This window comes from Schistocerca nitens, chromosome 5, assembly GCF_023898315.1.
Source record: "Schistocerca nitens isolate TAMUIC-IGC-003100 chromosome 5, iqSchNite1.1, whole genome shotgun sequence".
Classification (NCBI taxonomy): Eukaryota; Metazoa; Arthropoda; class Insecta; order Orthoptera; family Acrididae; genus Schistocerca; species Schistocerca nitens.
Genome location: NC_064618.1, coordinates 372,545,803 through 372,563,960, shown reverse-complemented (window position 1 = coordinate 372,563,960; position 18,158 = coordinate 372,545,803). Strand labels below are relative to the sequence as shown.

Below are 18,158 nucleotides of genomic sequence, written 5' to 3'. Positions count from 1 at the left end.
AGGCACTCACTATGTCCTTTGATGCTATTTTGTTTCTCAGAACTTGCATTGTTATTTCATGAAATATACATTTTCTCGGCATTTTCCAGCTCTGATGGATGAGATCTTAATAAATGGAGAGCTCTGTTACACACTTCAATTGACACCTCTCTCCCAGTTTATTAGGTTTTCTGACATCTCTGTTTCAGCAGATTCCTTAATTATGCTATCCCAGAAACTTGAAATTTGCACCATGAAATTGATGACTGAGCATAAAAACTGAAACAACAACTTAGCTGAACATTCAAAATTATGAAAGAGAAGCTTTCTACTTGTTCCATTCATGTCTGGAGCATGGGAAGAATGACTGTTTAAATGCCTCTGCATGCACTGTAATTAATCCAATCTTGTCATCACGATCCCCAGGGGAGCAATATGTACGGGATTGTAGTATATTCCTACAGTCGTTCTTTAAAGTTAGGTCTTGAAACTTTGTAAGCAGGTTTTCCTAGGGCAGTTTGCGTCTATCTTAGAGTGTTTGCCAGTTCAGTTCTTTCGACATCCCTGTGATACTTTTTATTATCTTTGTAAATGATCTGTTGATGACACTACACTACTTATTGATAATTCAGTAGATAAACTTGAGGAAACAGCAAGTAAGGTTTTAAGTGAAACAGTGAACTTGTTTAACATTAACGGCCTTTCTTTAAATTACACTAAAACAAACTATGTTCAGTTCCACACAACATTCAAAGGTGGAGAAATAGTAGTAAAAATAGGTGAGCAGGTGATAACCAGGGTGGATACCTCAAAATACCTGGGCTTGCATATTGACAGCAAACTGAACTGGTCAAACCACATCCTGGATCTATGCAAAAGATTGAGTTCAGCAACTTACACATTGTTTCTTCTTACAGAAGTATGGGAACCATTAAGGCAGCCTATTATGGTTATTTTCATGCCATTATGGCATATGGAATTATATTTTGGGGTAATCAGTCACTGGCTAAAAAACTACTGTGTGCACCCATAAGGATCATGTGCGGAGTCCATCCTAGAGCCACATGCAGGAATCTTTTTAAGAAACTTGGAATCCTTACATCCACTGTGCAATATATATTCTCTTTGATGTGCTTCATAAGGAAAGAAAAATCCATTTTTACACTGAATAGTGAGTATCATAGCCATGAGACGAAAAGAAAACATTATACCCACTATGAGCAGGCAAATTTAAGTATGCTACAGAAAGGAGTCCATTTCACTGGCTGTAAGATTTTTAATGCCGTCCCTTCAAGTATTAAGTGTTCGGTAGAAGATGAGCTCTTGTTTAAAAAAACTTTAAGGCAGTTCCTATAACAAGGATCATTTTATACGATAGAAGAGTTCCTGAACTACAGTGTTCATCACTTCTTGTATTGTTAAATGCAAATATAAGCCCAAATCTACATTTGTAATCCTGACTATTCTTTTTTTTTAAACACATATTTTGCAATATTTATTTTCTGTAACACTTATTACTTTGTAATATTTATTTCTTTCTCAAAATTGATTTTCTATAGTGGAACCTAAGTTACTGTTTACTGTAATATGAAATCATTTTGTTTTGTTTTTATGTGCTACCAAAGATTTCTGACATGTTCCGTATCCTGCGATATTGTCACAACATGGATCACCGGAACAAGAAAGAAATAAATAAAAATACTAAAAAACTCTCCCAAGGGTCAAACAAACCTGTGACCATTCATGCTGCTCTTCTCTGCACACATTCAATATCTTGTTGGTCTTATTAGACTGGGTCCCACACATTGTAGCAGTATTCTAGGATGGGGTGTATGAATCATTTGAAAGTAATCTCCTTTCTAGAGTGATTCAATTCCCTCGTATTCAGTCAATAAACCATCAAGTTTGTCACTTGGTTTACCCATGACTGAGCCTCTGTGATCGTTCAATTTCATGTACCTACAAAGTTTTACACACAGATATTTGTATGAACTGATCCATTCCAACTGTGACTCATTGATATTCTAGTCATTGGATAGTAGGTTTTTTTTTTTTTAATTTTGTGAACTGCACAATTTCAGGTTTCTGAATATTTAAAGCAAAGTTGTCAATCTTTGCAGCACTTTTAAATCTTATCGTGATCTGACTGAATATCTGTACAGCTTCTTTCAGGCAGTATTGTATTATAAATGGCTGCATCATCTGCAAAAAAGCCTGAGGTTGCAATTAATATTGTCTAGAAGGTCATTAATGCACAAAATGAACAGCAAAGGGTCCCAACACACTTCCCTGGGACACACCTGAAGTTACTCCTACATTTGTTGATGGCATAGGTGATGGTTTTGATAGGACAGGTGATGGTGGTGGTGGTAAGATATATAGGGCAGGTCCTGCACCTAGGTCTATTACAGGGATTTGAGCCATGAGGCAATGGGTTGGGAGCACAGGTTGTGTAATGATGGATGAAGATATTGTGTAGGTTTGGTGGGCAGTGGAAAACCACTGTGGGATAGGTGGGAAGGATAGTGGGCAGGAGATTCCTCATTTCAGGATATGAAGAAAGGTAGTTGAAACACTGGTAGAGAATGTGATTCAGTTGCTCTAGTCCTGGAGCCTCATGGCTTGTATCTCTGTAATAGACCTAGAGGCAAGACCTGTCCCATACATCCTACCACCTCCATCTACTCCAATCCAGTCACAAGCATCACATATCCAACCAAAGGCAGGGTTACCTGTGAAGCAAGGCATGTGATGTACAAACTAAGCTGCAATCACTGTGCTGCATTCTACATGGGCATGACAACCAAAAAACTGTCTGCATGAATGACCACCAACAAATTGCGGCCAAGAAACAGCTGGACCATCCCATTGCTGAGCACGCTGCCCAACACAACATGTTTCATTTCCATGACTGCTTCACAGCCTGTGCAATCTGAATCCTTTCCGCCAACACCAGCTTTCTGAATTGTGCATGTGGGAACTCTCCCTGCAATATATCCTATGTTCCCCTGGCCTCAACCTTTGTTGGTTATTGTCGTTACTAATCCAGCCCCTTCCCTGTTTCTATTCCAGCACTACACAGCCCTCTATTCCACCAATTCACCCACAGTCACTTCTCTCCTTTTCCACTACCCCCCCCCCCCCCTCGCCTCTGTGTGTGTTGTCTATTTCCAATGAAGGCCTTGTTGACCAAAAGCTCACTTTCTGACAGTCTTTTCATTGCACCTCTCTGCGACTCTGGATCTCCAAGGTGAATAGCAACTATACTTTTCATAATATTGTCAGAATATGCTTGGTCTCACAACTCAGACTGTATAATCACAAAGTCCAAAACCTTTCTTCAGCACAAACTTTGATGAGAAAAATACTGGTGAAGAAAAAATTAACCTAAAAGACATTAACCTAAAAGACATTAACCTAAAAGACATTAACCTAAAAGACATTATCCTAAAAGACATTAACCTAAAAGACCTTTGAGTTGTGCTCTCTTCATTACTTGAAGTGCAGTTAAATAAGTAGATTTAGATAAATGTAATTACTGATGTATAAGTTCTAATAATCAACACACAGTTACAAAGTTACAAAAATAGCATTAAATAATTACCAAGCCTCAAAGTTGTACCACAGTATTCACATCGGAAACAACCTCTATGGAAGAATCTTCCCTCAATGCTTAAACGTTCCATTAAGTAAACCCTCTTTTTACAGAAATGACACATCTCTGATCCACCCTGTGCAGGAAGGATGAGTGCTGCTTTAGAATTCTAAAAATTAAAAAAGAAGTGTGTTAACTGTGAAGTACAACAATTATTAATATGTCTAACAATATTAGAAATAGAAAGTGAGTATCTACACACCATCCAGAGAAACAGACAACACGAAAATGTCATTTAAAACCATTTTCACAAATCCTTCTTCCATGTACCAAATATCATTTCAATACTAGTTAGTACTGACTTTTCATAAAGCTTCTGTGATTTCACACTACTTTCACTATGGTTCAAGAGTAAATAGAAATTATTAGCTTACTGATGTAGGTAAGACAGGCTTGGGCAACCTTTTGACACCCACAGGCCTGTTCCGGATACTTAGTTAAGCTCATCACCTGATGCAACACCAACACGCCTAGTGCCTCAAGTCAAGACTACAGCATCCTTAGTGTTAATGTGTATGGCGTAACACACCGATACAAATGGAACCTCTTTTCCTGACACGTCACGCCAACAAATTGTGCCTTAACACATGCATTTTTGAAAGTGCATTCCTTTTATGTTAACTCCATATTCCAATATTTGCATTTATTTACCTTTCATGAACATTGTTTCTTTACAATAGCTCTCTTAAAAAGTTTCGTCACAAAATTCTGCAATGCTCTGCTTCAAAAATTTCTACTATGGCCTGGATTAAAACCAATCACATGCCGGATCTGGCCCGTGGGTTTCTGGTTGCCCACCCTTGGTAAAAAGACATCACGTCTCTGAGGGATAAAATGTTTGCTAATATTTTAGATGGCCTCAAATGCATTTGTACATCTTTTTTTATACCATCTCACACCCTACAACAAATGCCAATGTCGTCACCCCCCCCCCCCACTGCCTTTTCAGAATGTGTTACTGTGGGCAACAATAAATGAAACATTCTCAGTATTGTAGTGTGGCCACTGCACAGTTTGCAAAAGGGCAGTCATTGCTTTCCAGTATTATGGAAAGATGCCTCAAAGCAAATTAAATCTAATCAGTTGCTGGCAGTTAAGGCACACATGTAGAACAGTTCAAAACTCAGCCACCTTCTAATATGATGTGCACTACTGAATTCATCAAGCAACAGCTTAGGGGCAAATCACTGCTGGGTGTTATTTCGATATCATGGAGCACGCATATCAATGCATTAAATTTCATCACAAGTATCCTACGAAAACTATAGCCCTTGATTGTGATACATCAAAAATGTTAATCTACACTTTTTCTTGAAATGTATTTATCTTATTTTTTGAAGAGTACAAATTTGAGAAATAATCTGAGAATGAGAAGGATTTTGAAGTAGAGGTGAGTCAGTGGCAAGCTGAGGATGTGAGGTACGTTGCAGTTGTTCAACTGGTAGGAGTACATGCCTGCTATGCATAGTGTACAGGTTCAAGTCTCAATCTAGCATACAGCTTCAACTTGTCACATTCCATAATGCCCATCACATTTTGTTCAGAAATAATAAACATTAATGACATATTTGTGAGTAAAAATATAAAGTCCTCCTTAATATTTTTAGATGAGTGTAATTCTTAAACATAAATTCCAACCAATTTTTTCAGCCAAGAAATGAAGTTTACTCTGAAATTTCTGAAGGTAAGATTTTATTTTTATATTGGAACTAAATGAATTGTTTAGTTTTAAACATGTATATGCCAACTTATGCCCAAACAAAGTAATGTCAAAGTAATGCTGGTCACATCATATGAAAGGATACGACTGAAATTTACAACAGGCTTCACTCCATCACACTCACATTTATGTGAAACAATGAGGAGCACTTACCGATCTCTGTATAGAAGGCTTCTCTACATCTTGTGTCTTAACAGCAAACTGCTCAGCCATGGCAGAAACCTTGTTACTTCCTCGGGGGCCAGCTTCTAATGCATTACCTTCTTTAAGCTTCTTTCCTATAAGCTTTAATGTAACATCAACATCTGAATATTTATCATTCTTTTCTTTTTCTCTGTCTACAGTTTTAGTCTCAAGCTTTGACTTCACTGCTTCAAACTGGAATGAGATATGTAAATGACAAAACAGAAATTGAAACAAATATCAGTTTTTCCAATTCCTTAATGAATGGTGGAAGGAATAAAGGTAATAACTCACTGTATAATTCAGGCATTGAGCTATCATAGGCAAATAAACGAGACTGAGATTATTGTTAACTTTTGGATGAATCCTCCTCCAGAGGTAAAAGAGCCCCACATATAAACACACCCACCTGCATGGTTATACTGTACTGCACGGACTACATTGTGCTGGCACTGTATCTCGAACGAGGAGAAAAGTCACACAGTTGAGATGAGAAAAGATTGGAGAGTGGGAAGAAGGATTGGGAAGGGTGACTGAAAGCTGGGACAGGCAGCATGAGCACATAGTAAGAATGGGGCACAGGAGAGCTTGTTCTGGCAGCAAGCAGGGAGAGTTGTACACAGTACACAGTGACATGAAGGAGTGGAATTTTCAGGAGAAAATAGAACACAGGAAAAAGAAGATTGGGAAGAGAAGAATGTGAGTGTAGGGTGAGTGCAGTTAGGAACACAGGGCAAGGAAGAATTGGATGAGGGTCAGGGGCTAGAAGAGACTGAGCCCAATTCCATTGTTACTTATACTCCTTCTAATATTTATAGGCTACCAAATACTTTCCATTACCATATTAATTTTTTCATAAGAAGTGATTTACCTTGTCAACAAATTGATCGCGGCTCCATTTTGGAACTTTTTCAGGATTCTCTTGTCGCCCCCCTTTACCCATTTTATTTTCTTGGATTTTTTTCTCCAATTCCATAACATTCCAGTCACTTTTTTCAATCTTTCCTGTAACAATCAACCAAAATATCATCTAAGTGGAAATATTAGCAGAAGAACATTGATTTCTTACATATTTATATTTACTTCTCAACTACAGCCTCATTCAAGAGCAGTAAGGTGTAATATATGGAAAATAAAAGTCATTTTGTGAAAAAACCTGTAGAACAGAATTCATGATGATGATGATGTCCCATACTCCAAGGAGCGTAGGGGGCGATGTGAGAGAACCACACCACTGTACTAGGCAAGGTCTTAGCGGAGGTGGTTTGCCATTGCCTTCCTCCAACCGTAATGGGGATGGGGATGAATGATGATGATGAAGATGACACAACAACACCCAGTCCTCTTGAGGCAGAGAAAATCCCCGACCCCACCGGGAATCGAACCTGGGACCCCATGCGCAGGAAGCGAGACCGCTACCGCAAGACCATGAACTACGGACTACAGAATTCCTATAATGTCATTATTTGGAGGTCTGATGGAAAGGAAAATAATGTCAGAATGTGTTAATACAGGAACTGGCAGTCCTTTCTCATGGGATCCACGTGGCCAGGAAATTTAACCAACACTGTCAACTAATGACAAACTTTTTTTTAAAAAAAAGAAATTTTTTTAATTACAAGAAAGAGCTGCAAACTTAATAGAAATTTGAATGTTGTGCGTTTGTCAATGACATTAAAGAAAGTGCCGTCTATGTTGGTGTAATCATGGGTTGCCATAAGACAGCGTATTTGTGAAAAGGAAATATAAAGTCTCTTGTTCTTATATTTTATTATACCTGCTAGTGGATACAATTGACAGTGGATCGAAGGCACTACAAACAGCATCTGCCAGGCACCACCAGAGGCATGATCGCATGGTCTAGTAAGCAAGGCTGATAGCAGCTGGGACATCAGCGAGCAGCTGCAAGCCATTCTGCTTAGTACTATGCCGCCTGAAGTCTGCTAAATCTCACCTAGCTGCTATTCAGATGTCGACCCTGCTTTGGACACTGACTTTCTGGTTTTGGTTCTTGAAGTTTATACAGTGCTCTGCTCTTTGCAAACACATCTTTATTTCTATTATGCATCTGTATCATGTGCAGCCTCTTTAGCTGTACAGAAATCTATCACAAAGGTTAGTATCTCAAGTGTACTACAACTATTTATTAAAGATTTGTTTACTGGTGGCAAGAAAAAAAAACCTGATCAAATTTCATTATATATGGTACTGAAATAAACTCCCCAAGGGTAACAACGTATGTTAGTGCTTAATTTACACAATGTGAGGAGCAGCGCTAGAAAGAGTTTTAACTGACCACTTCACATTAAAGTATCTATGAGCTTGTGTACTATCTTCAACTTTTTCTTGAACGCTAGATTTTGTAGTTCTGAATCTGCTAAAGTCAGAAGACATCAGGCCCTAATGTCTTGTCTTTGGTCATTGCGAAACATAGTGATCAAAGAATGCTGTGAGCAGTAGCACTCAATAGCTTTTAGTGACAGTTGTATTTTTTGGAACTGGTACATAATTTGTAGCACTGTGTAGAATTACAGAACATTTCAACATTGTGCTTTCAATATTGATTACATGAAACAGATAAGTGTTGTTTGTCTCCTTTTGTCACTTTTGTAAATGCTTGGTATGAAACACAGAGGATAGATATAGTGATCACATTGTGTGAGGAAGGCAGAACTTGTGCCCTCTACAGCAATGCTAACCCTTTAGCAGTCTGTATATCAGGTATACTTCACTTCCTTCACTCACCACAATACCATTATTAGAGCACAAGTATAATTTTGTAGATAGTACTATGACTGTGTTATTCAGAAGAATATTGGAATTCCCTTCACCATATACCCTGAATGATTTTAGAACAATTGCAGTCAAGTGGAGATAAAAACACACTTACTTGTGGATGGCAGGAGTGACAGATAGAAAACAATGGGAATCAAATATTCCCTACATTTTGAAACTATTGGTTTCTATCTCAGTTACAAGATAGGGCAAGGTTGGAAGAAAGAAGACACTTCAGTGACTAAGTAGGCAACTTGCTCAGAGCCACAAGTTGATGAATACACAGTAGTGTAGGATTTAACAATGCTATGCTAGTAACAGGTTACATTTGAAACATACAAAGATGAAATATAAAAGTTGGGGTAAACTGGACGAAGGCAAGAGAAAAGTCTGATACAGACACGCATTTACAAGGTCATTTTCCTGGTGTGATGCCAGTGTAGAAACAGTCACATAAAAGATATGTGCTTGAAGTTTTAAAAGAGTAAAAACACACCTGCAAAATAAATGATGGTATGATTAAATGAGAAAATTCTAAACAGTGTTAAAGCTGGCAAATAATGAGATAAAGTATGGACATAAAGAGAAAAACACATTTCCTTGCAGTCTTATTTGCTTTTCAGCAATTTTGATAGTATTGCTAATGATTCTCTCTTTTCTCTTATTTTCTGATTATTTTTTCAGTGTCCTATTTGTCCTTATGCAGAAATACTTCATCATCATATATCTTCTTTTTCTTACTGAAGTGTTATTTTCACCAGCCCAAGCAATTCCCATTTTTTCTGCAATCTCATCATGTTTCATAACCCAGTACCTTGATATACATATCCATTCTACAAACATGCTTTCACTACAGCTAAACAATGGCCCCTCAGTTCCTCCCGTTTTACATAACTTTTGGTGCTGCTCCAAAATGCTTAAAATTGAAAGTCACCATTTTCTATCAATCATTCCTTAAATCCCATTCCAGACTAATCAGTCCTCAGCCCTTACCCACCTTGTCCCTGACCAATACATGCCAACCATAGTTATCAACAGCTGTAATGTCTCTCTTTAGAATCCTCCACCTTTCACTCCTTGAATGTGCTAGTGCATTCAGTGTAGTTCTGAAGCCAGAGAGAAACTTGAACAAAATGATTCACACTACCTAAAGTGATGATGTTCTCATCCTGTCCACAACTATAATCCAAAACATCCCCTCCACCCTACTCATAGCTGACAAGGCCAGCCTGTCCTCTTACTCTTTCCAAGAATTCTTCACTTCCAACATTGTCTCTCAGTCCTTCCCAAAAAATATCACTGAAATGCCAAACCTTATCCAAACTGAGTCCTAAGCTATCTGCGACCTGAAGGCAGGAAGTTCTATCATCATTTTCCCTGTGGACCAATGTTCCATTACGGTAGCACTTGACCATGAGGAGTATGTGGCAGACGAGCACTATCAGCTCCCAGACACCTCAACATACAAAACTGTTCCCAATCACTAGACTCCTTCCACCCACACTGATTTGCAGAAAATCCTGAAAACCCTAGGCCTGTCACAAGGACTCAACTGCTTCCATACCGCCAAGGGTGCCCATACCCATGGGCCCCTGCTAACTTGTAGGGAATGGAAAAAATACAATGTATTCAGGTGTTTTTCTTTCAAGAAAATAATTTAAAAGTCAGTTTTACACAGGTTTTTAAGACAATATGATCTGAAAATTTTTTATCGTTACTTGCAATTCATCATTTGTTTTCCAAAATATTAAAAATACACCATACCCCCAGGTCCAAGCACCTCCTAGAAACTATTATATGATTGCCCTTGTAAAGGGCTCCTCCTTACCCATCCTGATACATGCAACCAACTTTCTACCTAATTCCCAAAATACACAAAAATAACCATCCTGGCCTTCACACAGTAGCTGGCTCCAAAGTCCCCCACCAAATATATCTTTGCCCTGACTGACCAGAACCTTCAGCCTTTCACACAGAGCTCCCCATCCTACTGTATATAAAACACACCAGTGACTTCCTGGAAGTCTCACATCCATTCCCAGGCTGCTTCTGTTTGGTACCCTCCTTGTTACTATGTATGTGACCTTAATTTACACAAATATCCCATACACACATGGTCTCTCAGCCCTAAACACTACCTTTCTCAACAGCCTTCTGAAAGTTTCTCACACAAGCCAACTTTATCCCTACCTATAACTACTTTACTATGGAGGGTAGACGTACAAACAAATCGGGGGGACTGCAATGGGAATCATAATGGTCACATCCTATGACAACCTTTTCATGGGCTATATGGAAGAGGCAATCACCAAGGCACGGAAGCTGTGTCCCCTGGTGTGGTACATATTTATTAATGGTATTTTTACAGTCTGGATTCGTGGAGAAGTAGAACTCTTACATTTCTGCAATAGCTTAACTCTGTTTCCTAACTCATATTCACATGGTCCTTTTCCAAATCCAAAGCCACCTTCTTTGATCTTGACCTCCGCCTAACTTCCAAAGCTACCTCCCTTGACATTGACATCCACCTAACTGAAGCTCACATTCAAACCTCAATCTATATAAACAATAAGCAAAAATATCTAAACTTTGACAGCTGCCACCCCTTCCAAAGCAAACACTTCCTTCTCTACAGCCTAGATGTCTGCAGTAAATCTATCTCCTCCATCACTGAATCCCTCAACACCTATACCAATAGCTCCTCCAAAACTCCTCCAAGGCTTTCCTCTCTTGCAACTACACCTCAGATCTTACTTTAAAAAACTGTTTCTTGGCAGAATCGGGTCTATATTCTTGCACGATTGGTTTTTATCAGAAGGTGATCACAAAATTGTAAGAATGTAAATGATACTGTATTGGGAAACAAATTTAAGAAAATAACAAATAAAGCAAAGATGTGATAATAATATCACATTTCATAAAATTATCAGTTACATTCCATCCATAACACCCATTATCATAATACTGATGACCATAAAAATGCAGAAAAAGTATAAAAATTAGAGACACATAAATAAGAGGTAATACTTACTAACAAATACTACTAACCTATAGCACGAAGCAGATCTTTTGGCTTCTTCTCTGTGTGAGTTGTTCCTCTTAGTTTCTCTTCCAAAGTCTTTATTCTGCCTGACATATCTTCACCTGCTCCTCCTCGCTTTATGTCATTCAGAAACCTCGCATCACGGTCCTTTTATAGCAGATAAAAAGAAAAACATAAATGTAGGTTCAGTTACTGAAATCTAATGTCATAAAGAGGCTTCGGCTCGCAGTTTCAAATTACATGAAACTAAAAGTTATAATTAGCCAGTGGGTCTGTTAAGGACTATCATAAAATGCAAAACTGAAGTTAATAAAAAATATATGATTTAAATATTATATAGCAAGAAACATTCACCATGACACCCAAGTGCCCCATGGGCGGCTGCAGAAAATTTTCTGGAGGGAGGGAGAGTGGGGGAAGGGAGCAGGGGTAGCAAGACTAAAATTTTTTACAAAAATATTTAGTCCGTTCAGAGATATGTTATGCCTTAAGAACTAAATTTTACAGGTGACACAAAAAATTTATCACATCCCAAATAGTTGTAACTAAATTGGAATCCATTGGACACCGGTGGTGCACAGTGAATGTTGAATATTCAGATGTAAAGAAGGACAGTAGTCACTTGCTGATTCCATAATTTATTGAAAATCTAGATTTCAACTACAACACATTCAACATCAGTATATTACTAGAACTAGGTATAACCATTTCAGAACACAACCACGTGAATATTGATGCTAGTATTTGCATAGCAGAAACAAAATAATGATGATTATGTTATAGTCTAAATCTAGATATGTAATGAATTAGATTCTTTGACTGAGTGTTGCCCTTAACATCCCAAAGAACTGATGATGCCTACATTCCATATACATACAAGGTGTCCCAGCAGGAATGGTCAATATTCAGGAACATGACAGGAATGATCACTCAAAGCATGGGCTCTCAAATGCGTGCCTTGTGAGCTATGAGCACTTGATAATCTTTGCTACTATGAAACACACCTCTTCTATTGAACAAGTGCTCATAGCTCTCAAGGTATGCATTTTTAGAGCTCATGATTACTAATCTTCATGATTACTAATCTTTTTTGCTTCAAATGATCATTCCTGTCACATCCCTGAATACTGACCATTCCCCCTGGGACAGCCTCTGTGGTACAGGATGCACAGTGTACTAACATATCTGAATGGCTTTCATATTGCATCAGGGAATGACACTTGAGAAAAACAGCTACCACTACTCATCTCTCCAACATGAATTTCACTACTATTATCACCACAAACACTGTGAAATGTATATTTCAAAGGCAGTAACATGCTCCTCGATTCCAATCCTTTCCCAAAGGCACATCATCTTTATTTTTTCATCTCTCACTGGTGTTTGTTAAACAAGGTAGTTGAATTTTCATTTTGGCTACAGAAATAAGAGAACTAATATGGCACTCTTCTTTGAAGAGTCTCCCTTTATTTCATTATTCTAATTCGGTAAAGGTCACAGAGGGGCAACAACAAGTTCTGGGTTGGATGACAGTCTCATAAATACCCTTCATCATGTGAGTTATATTTTTGTAAATTCTCCAAGTAAATTTCAGCCTGGCTCCTCCTCTTTATATCTACATCTACAAAGATACTCCAAGAGCCAATGTACGGTGCATGGCGGAGGGTACGCTGCACCGCTACTTGTCATTTCCCCTCCTGTTCCACTTGCAAATAGAGCAAGGGAAAATCGGCACCCTGTATGCCTCCGTGTGAGCCCTAATTTCTTGAATCTTATATTCGTGGTCCTTATGCATGATGTATGTTGGCAGCAGTACAGTCGTTCAGCTGCCAGCTTCAAATGCCAGTTCTCTAAATTTTCTCAATAGTGTTTTCTGAAAAGAACGTCGTCTTCCCTCCAGGGGTTCCCATTTGAGTTTCCGAAGCATCTCATTAACACTTACGTGTTGTTCAAACCTACTGGTAACAAATCTAACAGCCCACCTCTGAATTGCTTTCATGTCTTCCTTCAATCCGACCTGGTATGGATCGCAAACAATCAAGCAGTACCCAAGAATAAGTCACACCAGCGTCCTATATGTGGTCACCTTTACAAGTGAACCTCTCTTTCCTAAAATTCTTCCGTCAGCCATTTGCCTTCCGTACCACAGTTTTCACATGCTCATTCCACCTCCTATAGCTTTGCAGTGCTATGCTCAGATATTTAAATGACTTGATTGTGTCAAGCAGCATGCTAGTAACACTGTATCCGAACATTACAGGTTTGTTCTTCCTACTCATCCGCATTAACTTACATGTTTCCACATTCAGAGTTAGCTGCCATTCATCACATCAACTGGAAATTTTGTCTAAGTCATCTTGTACCTTCCTACAGTCACTCAACTTCGACACCTTACTGTACACACGGCATCATCAGTAAACAACCACAGACTGCTGCCCACCCTGTCTGCCAAATCATTTATATCTATAGAGAACAGCAATGGTCCTATCACACTTCCCTGGGGCACTCCTGATGATACCTTGTCTCTGATTAACATTTACTCTTGACAACAACATACTGGATTCTATTATTTAAAATGTCTTTGAACCACTCACATATCTGTGAACTTTTTCCACACTCGTACCTTCATTAAGAGCCTGCAATGTGGCACCATGTCAAATGCTTTCCAGATATCTAGAAATATGGATTCTGCCTGTTGCCCTTCATCTATGGTTCTCAGTTTATCAAGAGAGAAAAGAGCAAGCTGAATTTCGCACAAGTGATGTCAAAAACATTTATAATTTAATTACTTCATAAGTGCCTCCATGCACTGTAAAAGCAAATACATTTTAACTTCTGTGTCTCATTCTATGGATTTATTGGTGATGATTTAGTAAAGGAGGAATTTTGCTTAGATTGCTTACACTGGGTGTCAATTTCCAGTGTCTGTACCATGTACTTATCTTCCAAGTTTATATGTATGTTTCACCAATTTACCATTTATACCATCTCTTTAACAACAGCATCATCCAACATTCTTGAGGTACACCTAATGCTGATTTTTCGGCTGATTGTTTCCTACTTAGGACGTGTACTACTGATTAGTAAGTCATCTAAATCAGCATCCATATTCTGTAATCACTGTGAAGGGAGCATAGGAAGAATTATTTCTTAAATAACTCTGAGCATGCACTAATTAGCCTAACCTTGTCTTCACTATCCCTACAGAAATGATAGACAGAATTTTCTCCTGTAGTAAAAGAAATCTCTTTGTTGGATGTTAATAATTTAAGTTCTTAAAGAGAACTTGTGATCATTGTAGCATAACAGATTTAGAAATTAAAATAGGGTCAGCAAAACAAGTGTAAAGTGATTTGTTTGCCGTTTTGTAAAGCACTGCACCCCCAGCCATAATGCAGCTTCACTGTGAATGCTTTTCATGTCCATAAGCAGCTAGGAATACTTTGGACTGCTGTCACGTGATTGGAAGCTATTATGAGAGGGTTTTTGGGAGTGCTACACAGACACGTGTACCAGAATACTAATGGCATCCTAAGTATTACCCTGCCTTGTGGATAATGTCTTCTCTGTAAGAAGTAAATGATGTATCACCACTTATCCACTTGATTGTGGGTGATAGGTCTTGGGGCCCTTTGTAGAGATGACAAGGAACAAGGAAGAACCACAATATTACACTTACTGATAAACCAACAAGTTCATGATGATATTTTCAATTGAAGCTGAGCAAATGAGACATTTTTCACCTGTTGGAAAATACCAAAGGGTAGGGTCTATTAATAAATGGCAGTTCATATGTGCTACAAATTGTTATCCCTTAAGCAGGTGACAGCAAAGGATGGGAAGGGTCACCTTGGGCACATCTTGTGTGTGTGTGTGTGTGTGTGTGTGTGTGTGTGTGTGTGTGTGTAGAGGCTCTTCTAGTAGCCATTGAGGGAACAGGATGCAACCTATTGCAGGTTGTGGCTCATATTGAAATAAATTATGCTTCTCATCTATGAGCTCAGATCATTCTGCAACTGCCAGAGAAGGTTGAGAATGAGAAGACCAACTGTACTCGCAGAATTTCAACAAAGCTCACGATCTGCAGCATTGTCCACACAACTGATGATGTTCTCCTGGTTTTGAGTTGAGTGGAAGGCTTGAACGAGATACTTCAGAAGTTCTGTGACAAGCTAAGCTATGACTTCCTGGATCTGTGACATACGTTTGAGGATTTTAGGGTCTCCCTAAATGGGTCAGGGTGCTATTCATAACAGAACTGCTCTTCAGGTGACTGACTGTTTGTAGGTTGTAAACTAGTTTTATTTTATTTTTTTTCAAGGTGAATTTCATTACAATAGTAGCTGTATGACTACCTGAAGTACTAGTGTAAGGCCAAAAGTAGTACACCCTCCTCCCCCCACTCACCTATCAGATGAAACTATTAAACCTCTAGTGACCAGTTACTGAAGCATATATATATATATATATATATATATATATATATATAGTTTGAAGTGATTCTAAAAATCAATAGAGCTCACCTAATATGAGGACAGAGAGTTGGTTTAAACCTGAAATTGATAACAGTGAGATTTTTGTGGTTAGTCAAATTCTAGATTTTTTATCTATCCAAATAAATAAGTTTCACATTCACGTATAATATAGATCTCTACAGAGTCCCCTCTATGTCCTTTTTTGACAACTTTAATAGCATCTAGAAACACATTATAAAAATCTCCTACTGCAGTGGCTTGCAAAGAACTGTCAGGCATAATTTTTTGCACAACAGAAGTGTCCATACAGTGGGCACTAACAACACTAGGCTCCAACTGGAGTGCTGCTGGTGACAGTAATACAGCTTGCTTGCTGTCAAATGTCATCTCCTTGAAGTTAGACTATAAGGTAGAGGGTGCACTAAAATACACGGAATCTGATATTGAACTGTATTTTCTCGACCATGTCTTCTTGTTGTAAATGTCATGCAACTGATGTGAGACACTACAATATTTCTATGTAAACTACTGATGCTTTTAAGCCTTCTTCACTGTGCTGATGTGAGAGGGTCTCTGTAGTACTCTCTCTCTTTGTCTGTAACACTATCCTTCCACAGAATCTATGCTTCAGTCTGTTTTCATAAGTAAACCAACTGTCCATAAAGTCATGTGCTTCAAGAGAATAAATGTCAGTCTAAAATTTCTAAACTTAATATAATGTTCAAAAAGAACCTATCATTTAGTATGTTAACAATATCATAACTTGTGTTACGTATGTCTGCAGTAAGAGAGAAAATATTCAAATTCAGTACCTGTTTACATATTTCAGATACAGAGATTTCTTTTTATTGTAACATAAATGCAGTTAGCCATTTACATTTTTATAAATCAATGACAAACTAACTCAGCATCACATTACAGATGACACTAATAATGAATGATATTAAGATTTAATTATGTGACATTGTCTCTACTAACTTATTTGAAATACATGGAATGTAAACAACTGTGCATACATGACAGTAGTTCAACGTCATTTTCTTTCCGATGTCATTTAACTGACTGCAGTTTAAACACATAACAAGAACGTTGCAATTATTTCACAGCATTAAAGCTTGAGGTTAAAGCTTGTTAGATCAAGTACAGAAAAGGAAAAGATGTGGCACCACAGCAGTCAGCAGACTCGACATTTTTTTTATTTGTTTGTTCGTGTGTGTGTGTGTGTGTGTGTGTGTGTGTGTGTGTGTGTGTGTGTAACATTGTGTTATCAAGGAGAGAAGTCAAGATTCAATATATTTGATAGGAAGCTAATTATACAAAGTGGAGTACTGAAGACTTGTGCTGATCACATTCTCAGTACAGCCACAGTTTTAAAATAAAGTAAGGTACCAAAAATATTTTCCTGGAACACACTTATTAACAGGACTCATGGTAATACTGATATCAAACTAATACATCACAAAAATAGTCATGTAGGTAATTCCAATACTGAATTTATCATAACAAACAAAGGCATAACAGATCATTAGCAGAGCAGAGCTGAGTCATATCTGTGCAGCTTCTAAAGCATTACACTTATAAATTACATATGCTTAACAGTATACATATCACACATGACAGGGGATAAAAATGTAAAACATCAGTACAAGAGGAAAAGTAGCTTCCAGCTTGTGCTTTAGTGACAAAATTATAACAAAACTAAGGACCAAGGAAGTATCTGAAGTATGGTCAAATATTATGTTAATCACATTGCAGTAAGGCTCAGACACATGAAGCCTGTCTACTCAATAACAAACAACAAACATTTTCTGGCTGCTAATGAGAATGGTTTAATGTATCATTGGGAAACAAGTTGTGCTCCTGACAAAAGAATGTTAATAATGTTAATTAACTCAACAACATCTGCTGAAACATTCCTGAACACAACACCATGCACATACGTATGAAGTTTCTTACAGGGTAATACAGTTTTCTCTCCAAATCTTTCACACGTTCTTCAAAACTTGGAGCTGTCTGACGATAAAGAAATATTGAATAATCTTCAAATGGCTGTGAATTTTCATATCTAGCATTTGTCTGAAGCATTTGCATGCTTTTATAGAACTGTAACGTAGTCAACTTTCGAAGGTATTTTCTTCTTCGTTCTCTCTCCAGTCTATTTTGGCGAATTTCTTCCAAACGTTTCTCACGTTCTTCCTAAGCATTGTAACACATTTAGCTTCAAATACACATAAGTGGTTTGGCAAAAATAAGTGATTGGGCAACACAAGGACATTTTTCAAGTACAATAATGAAATGACGAGATATAAAGAAAACATTATAAATGTT

At 37.9% G+C, this 18,158-nt stretch overlaps 1 protein-coding gene across 1 annotated transcript in view; it reads right to left on the bottom strand.

The window, feature by feature from the left end:
- Positions 1-18,158, bottom strand: part of LOC126260833 (F-actin-monooxygenase Mical) — a 556,018-nt gene that overhangs the window by 165,512 nt on the left and 372,348 nt on the right. Inside the window, exons 16-20 of the mRNA XM_049958228.1 lie at positions 17,787-18,026; positions 11,361-11,502; positions 6,409-6,542; positions 5,508-5,732; positions 3,584-3,743 (exon numbers count right to left, since the gene is read on the bottom strand). Coding sequence (XP_049814185.1) covers positions 3,584-3,743; positions 5,508-5,732; positions 6,409-6,542; positions 11,361-11,502; positions 17,787-18,026 — 901 coding nt within the window. The remainder of the gene's footprint in view (positions 1-3,583; positions 3,744-5,507; positions 5,733-6,408; positions 6,543-11,360; positions 11,503-17,786; positions 18,027-18,158) is intronic.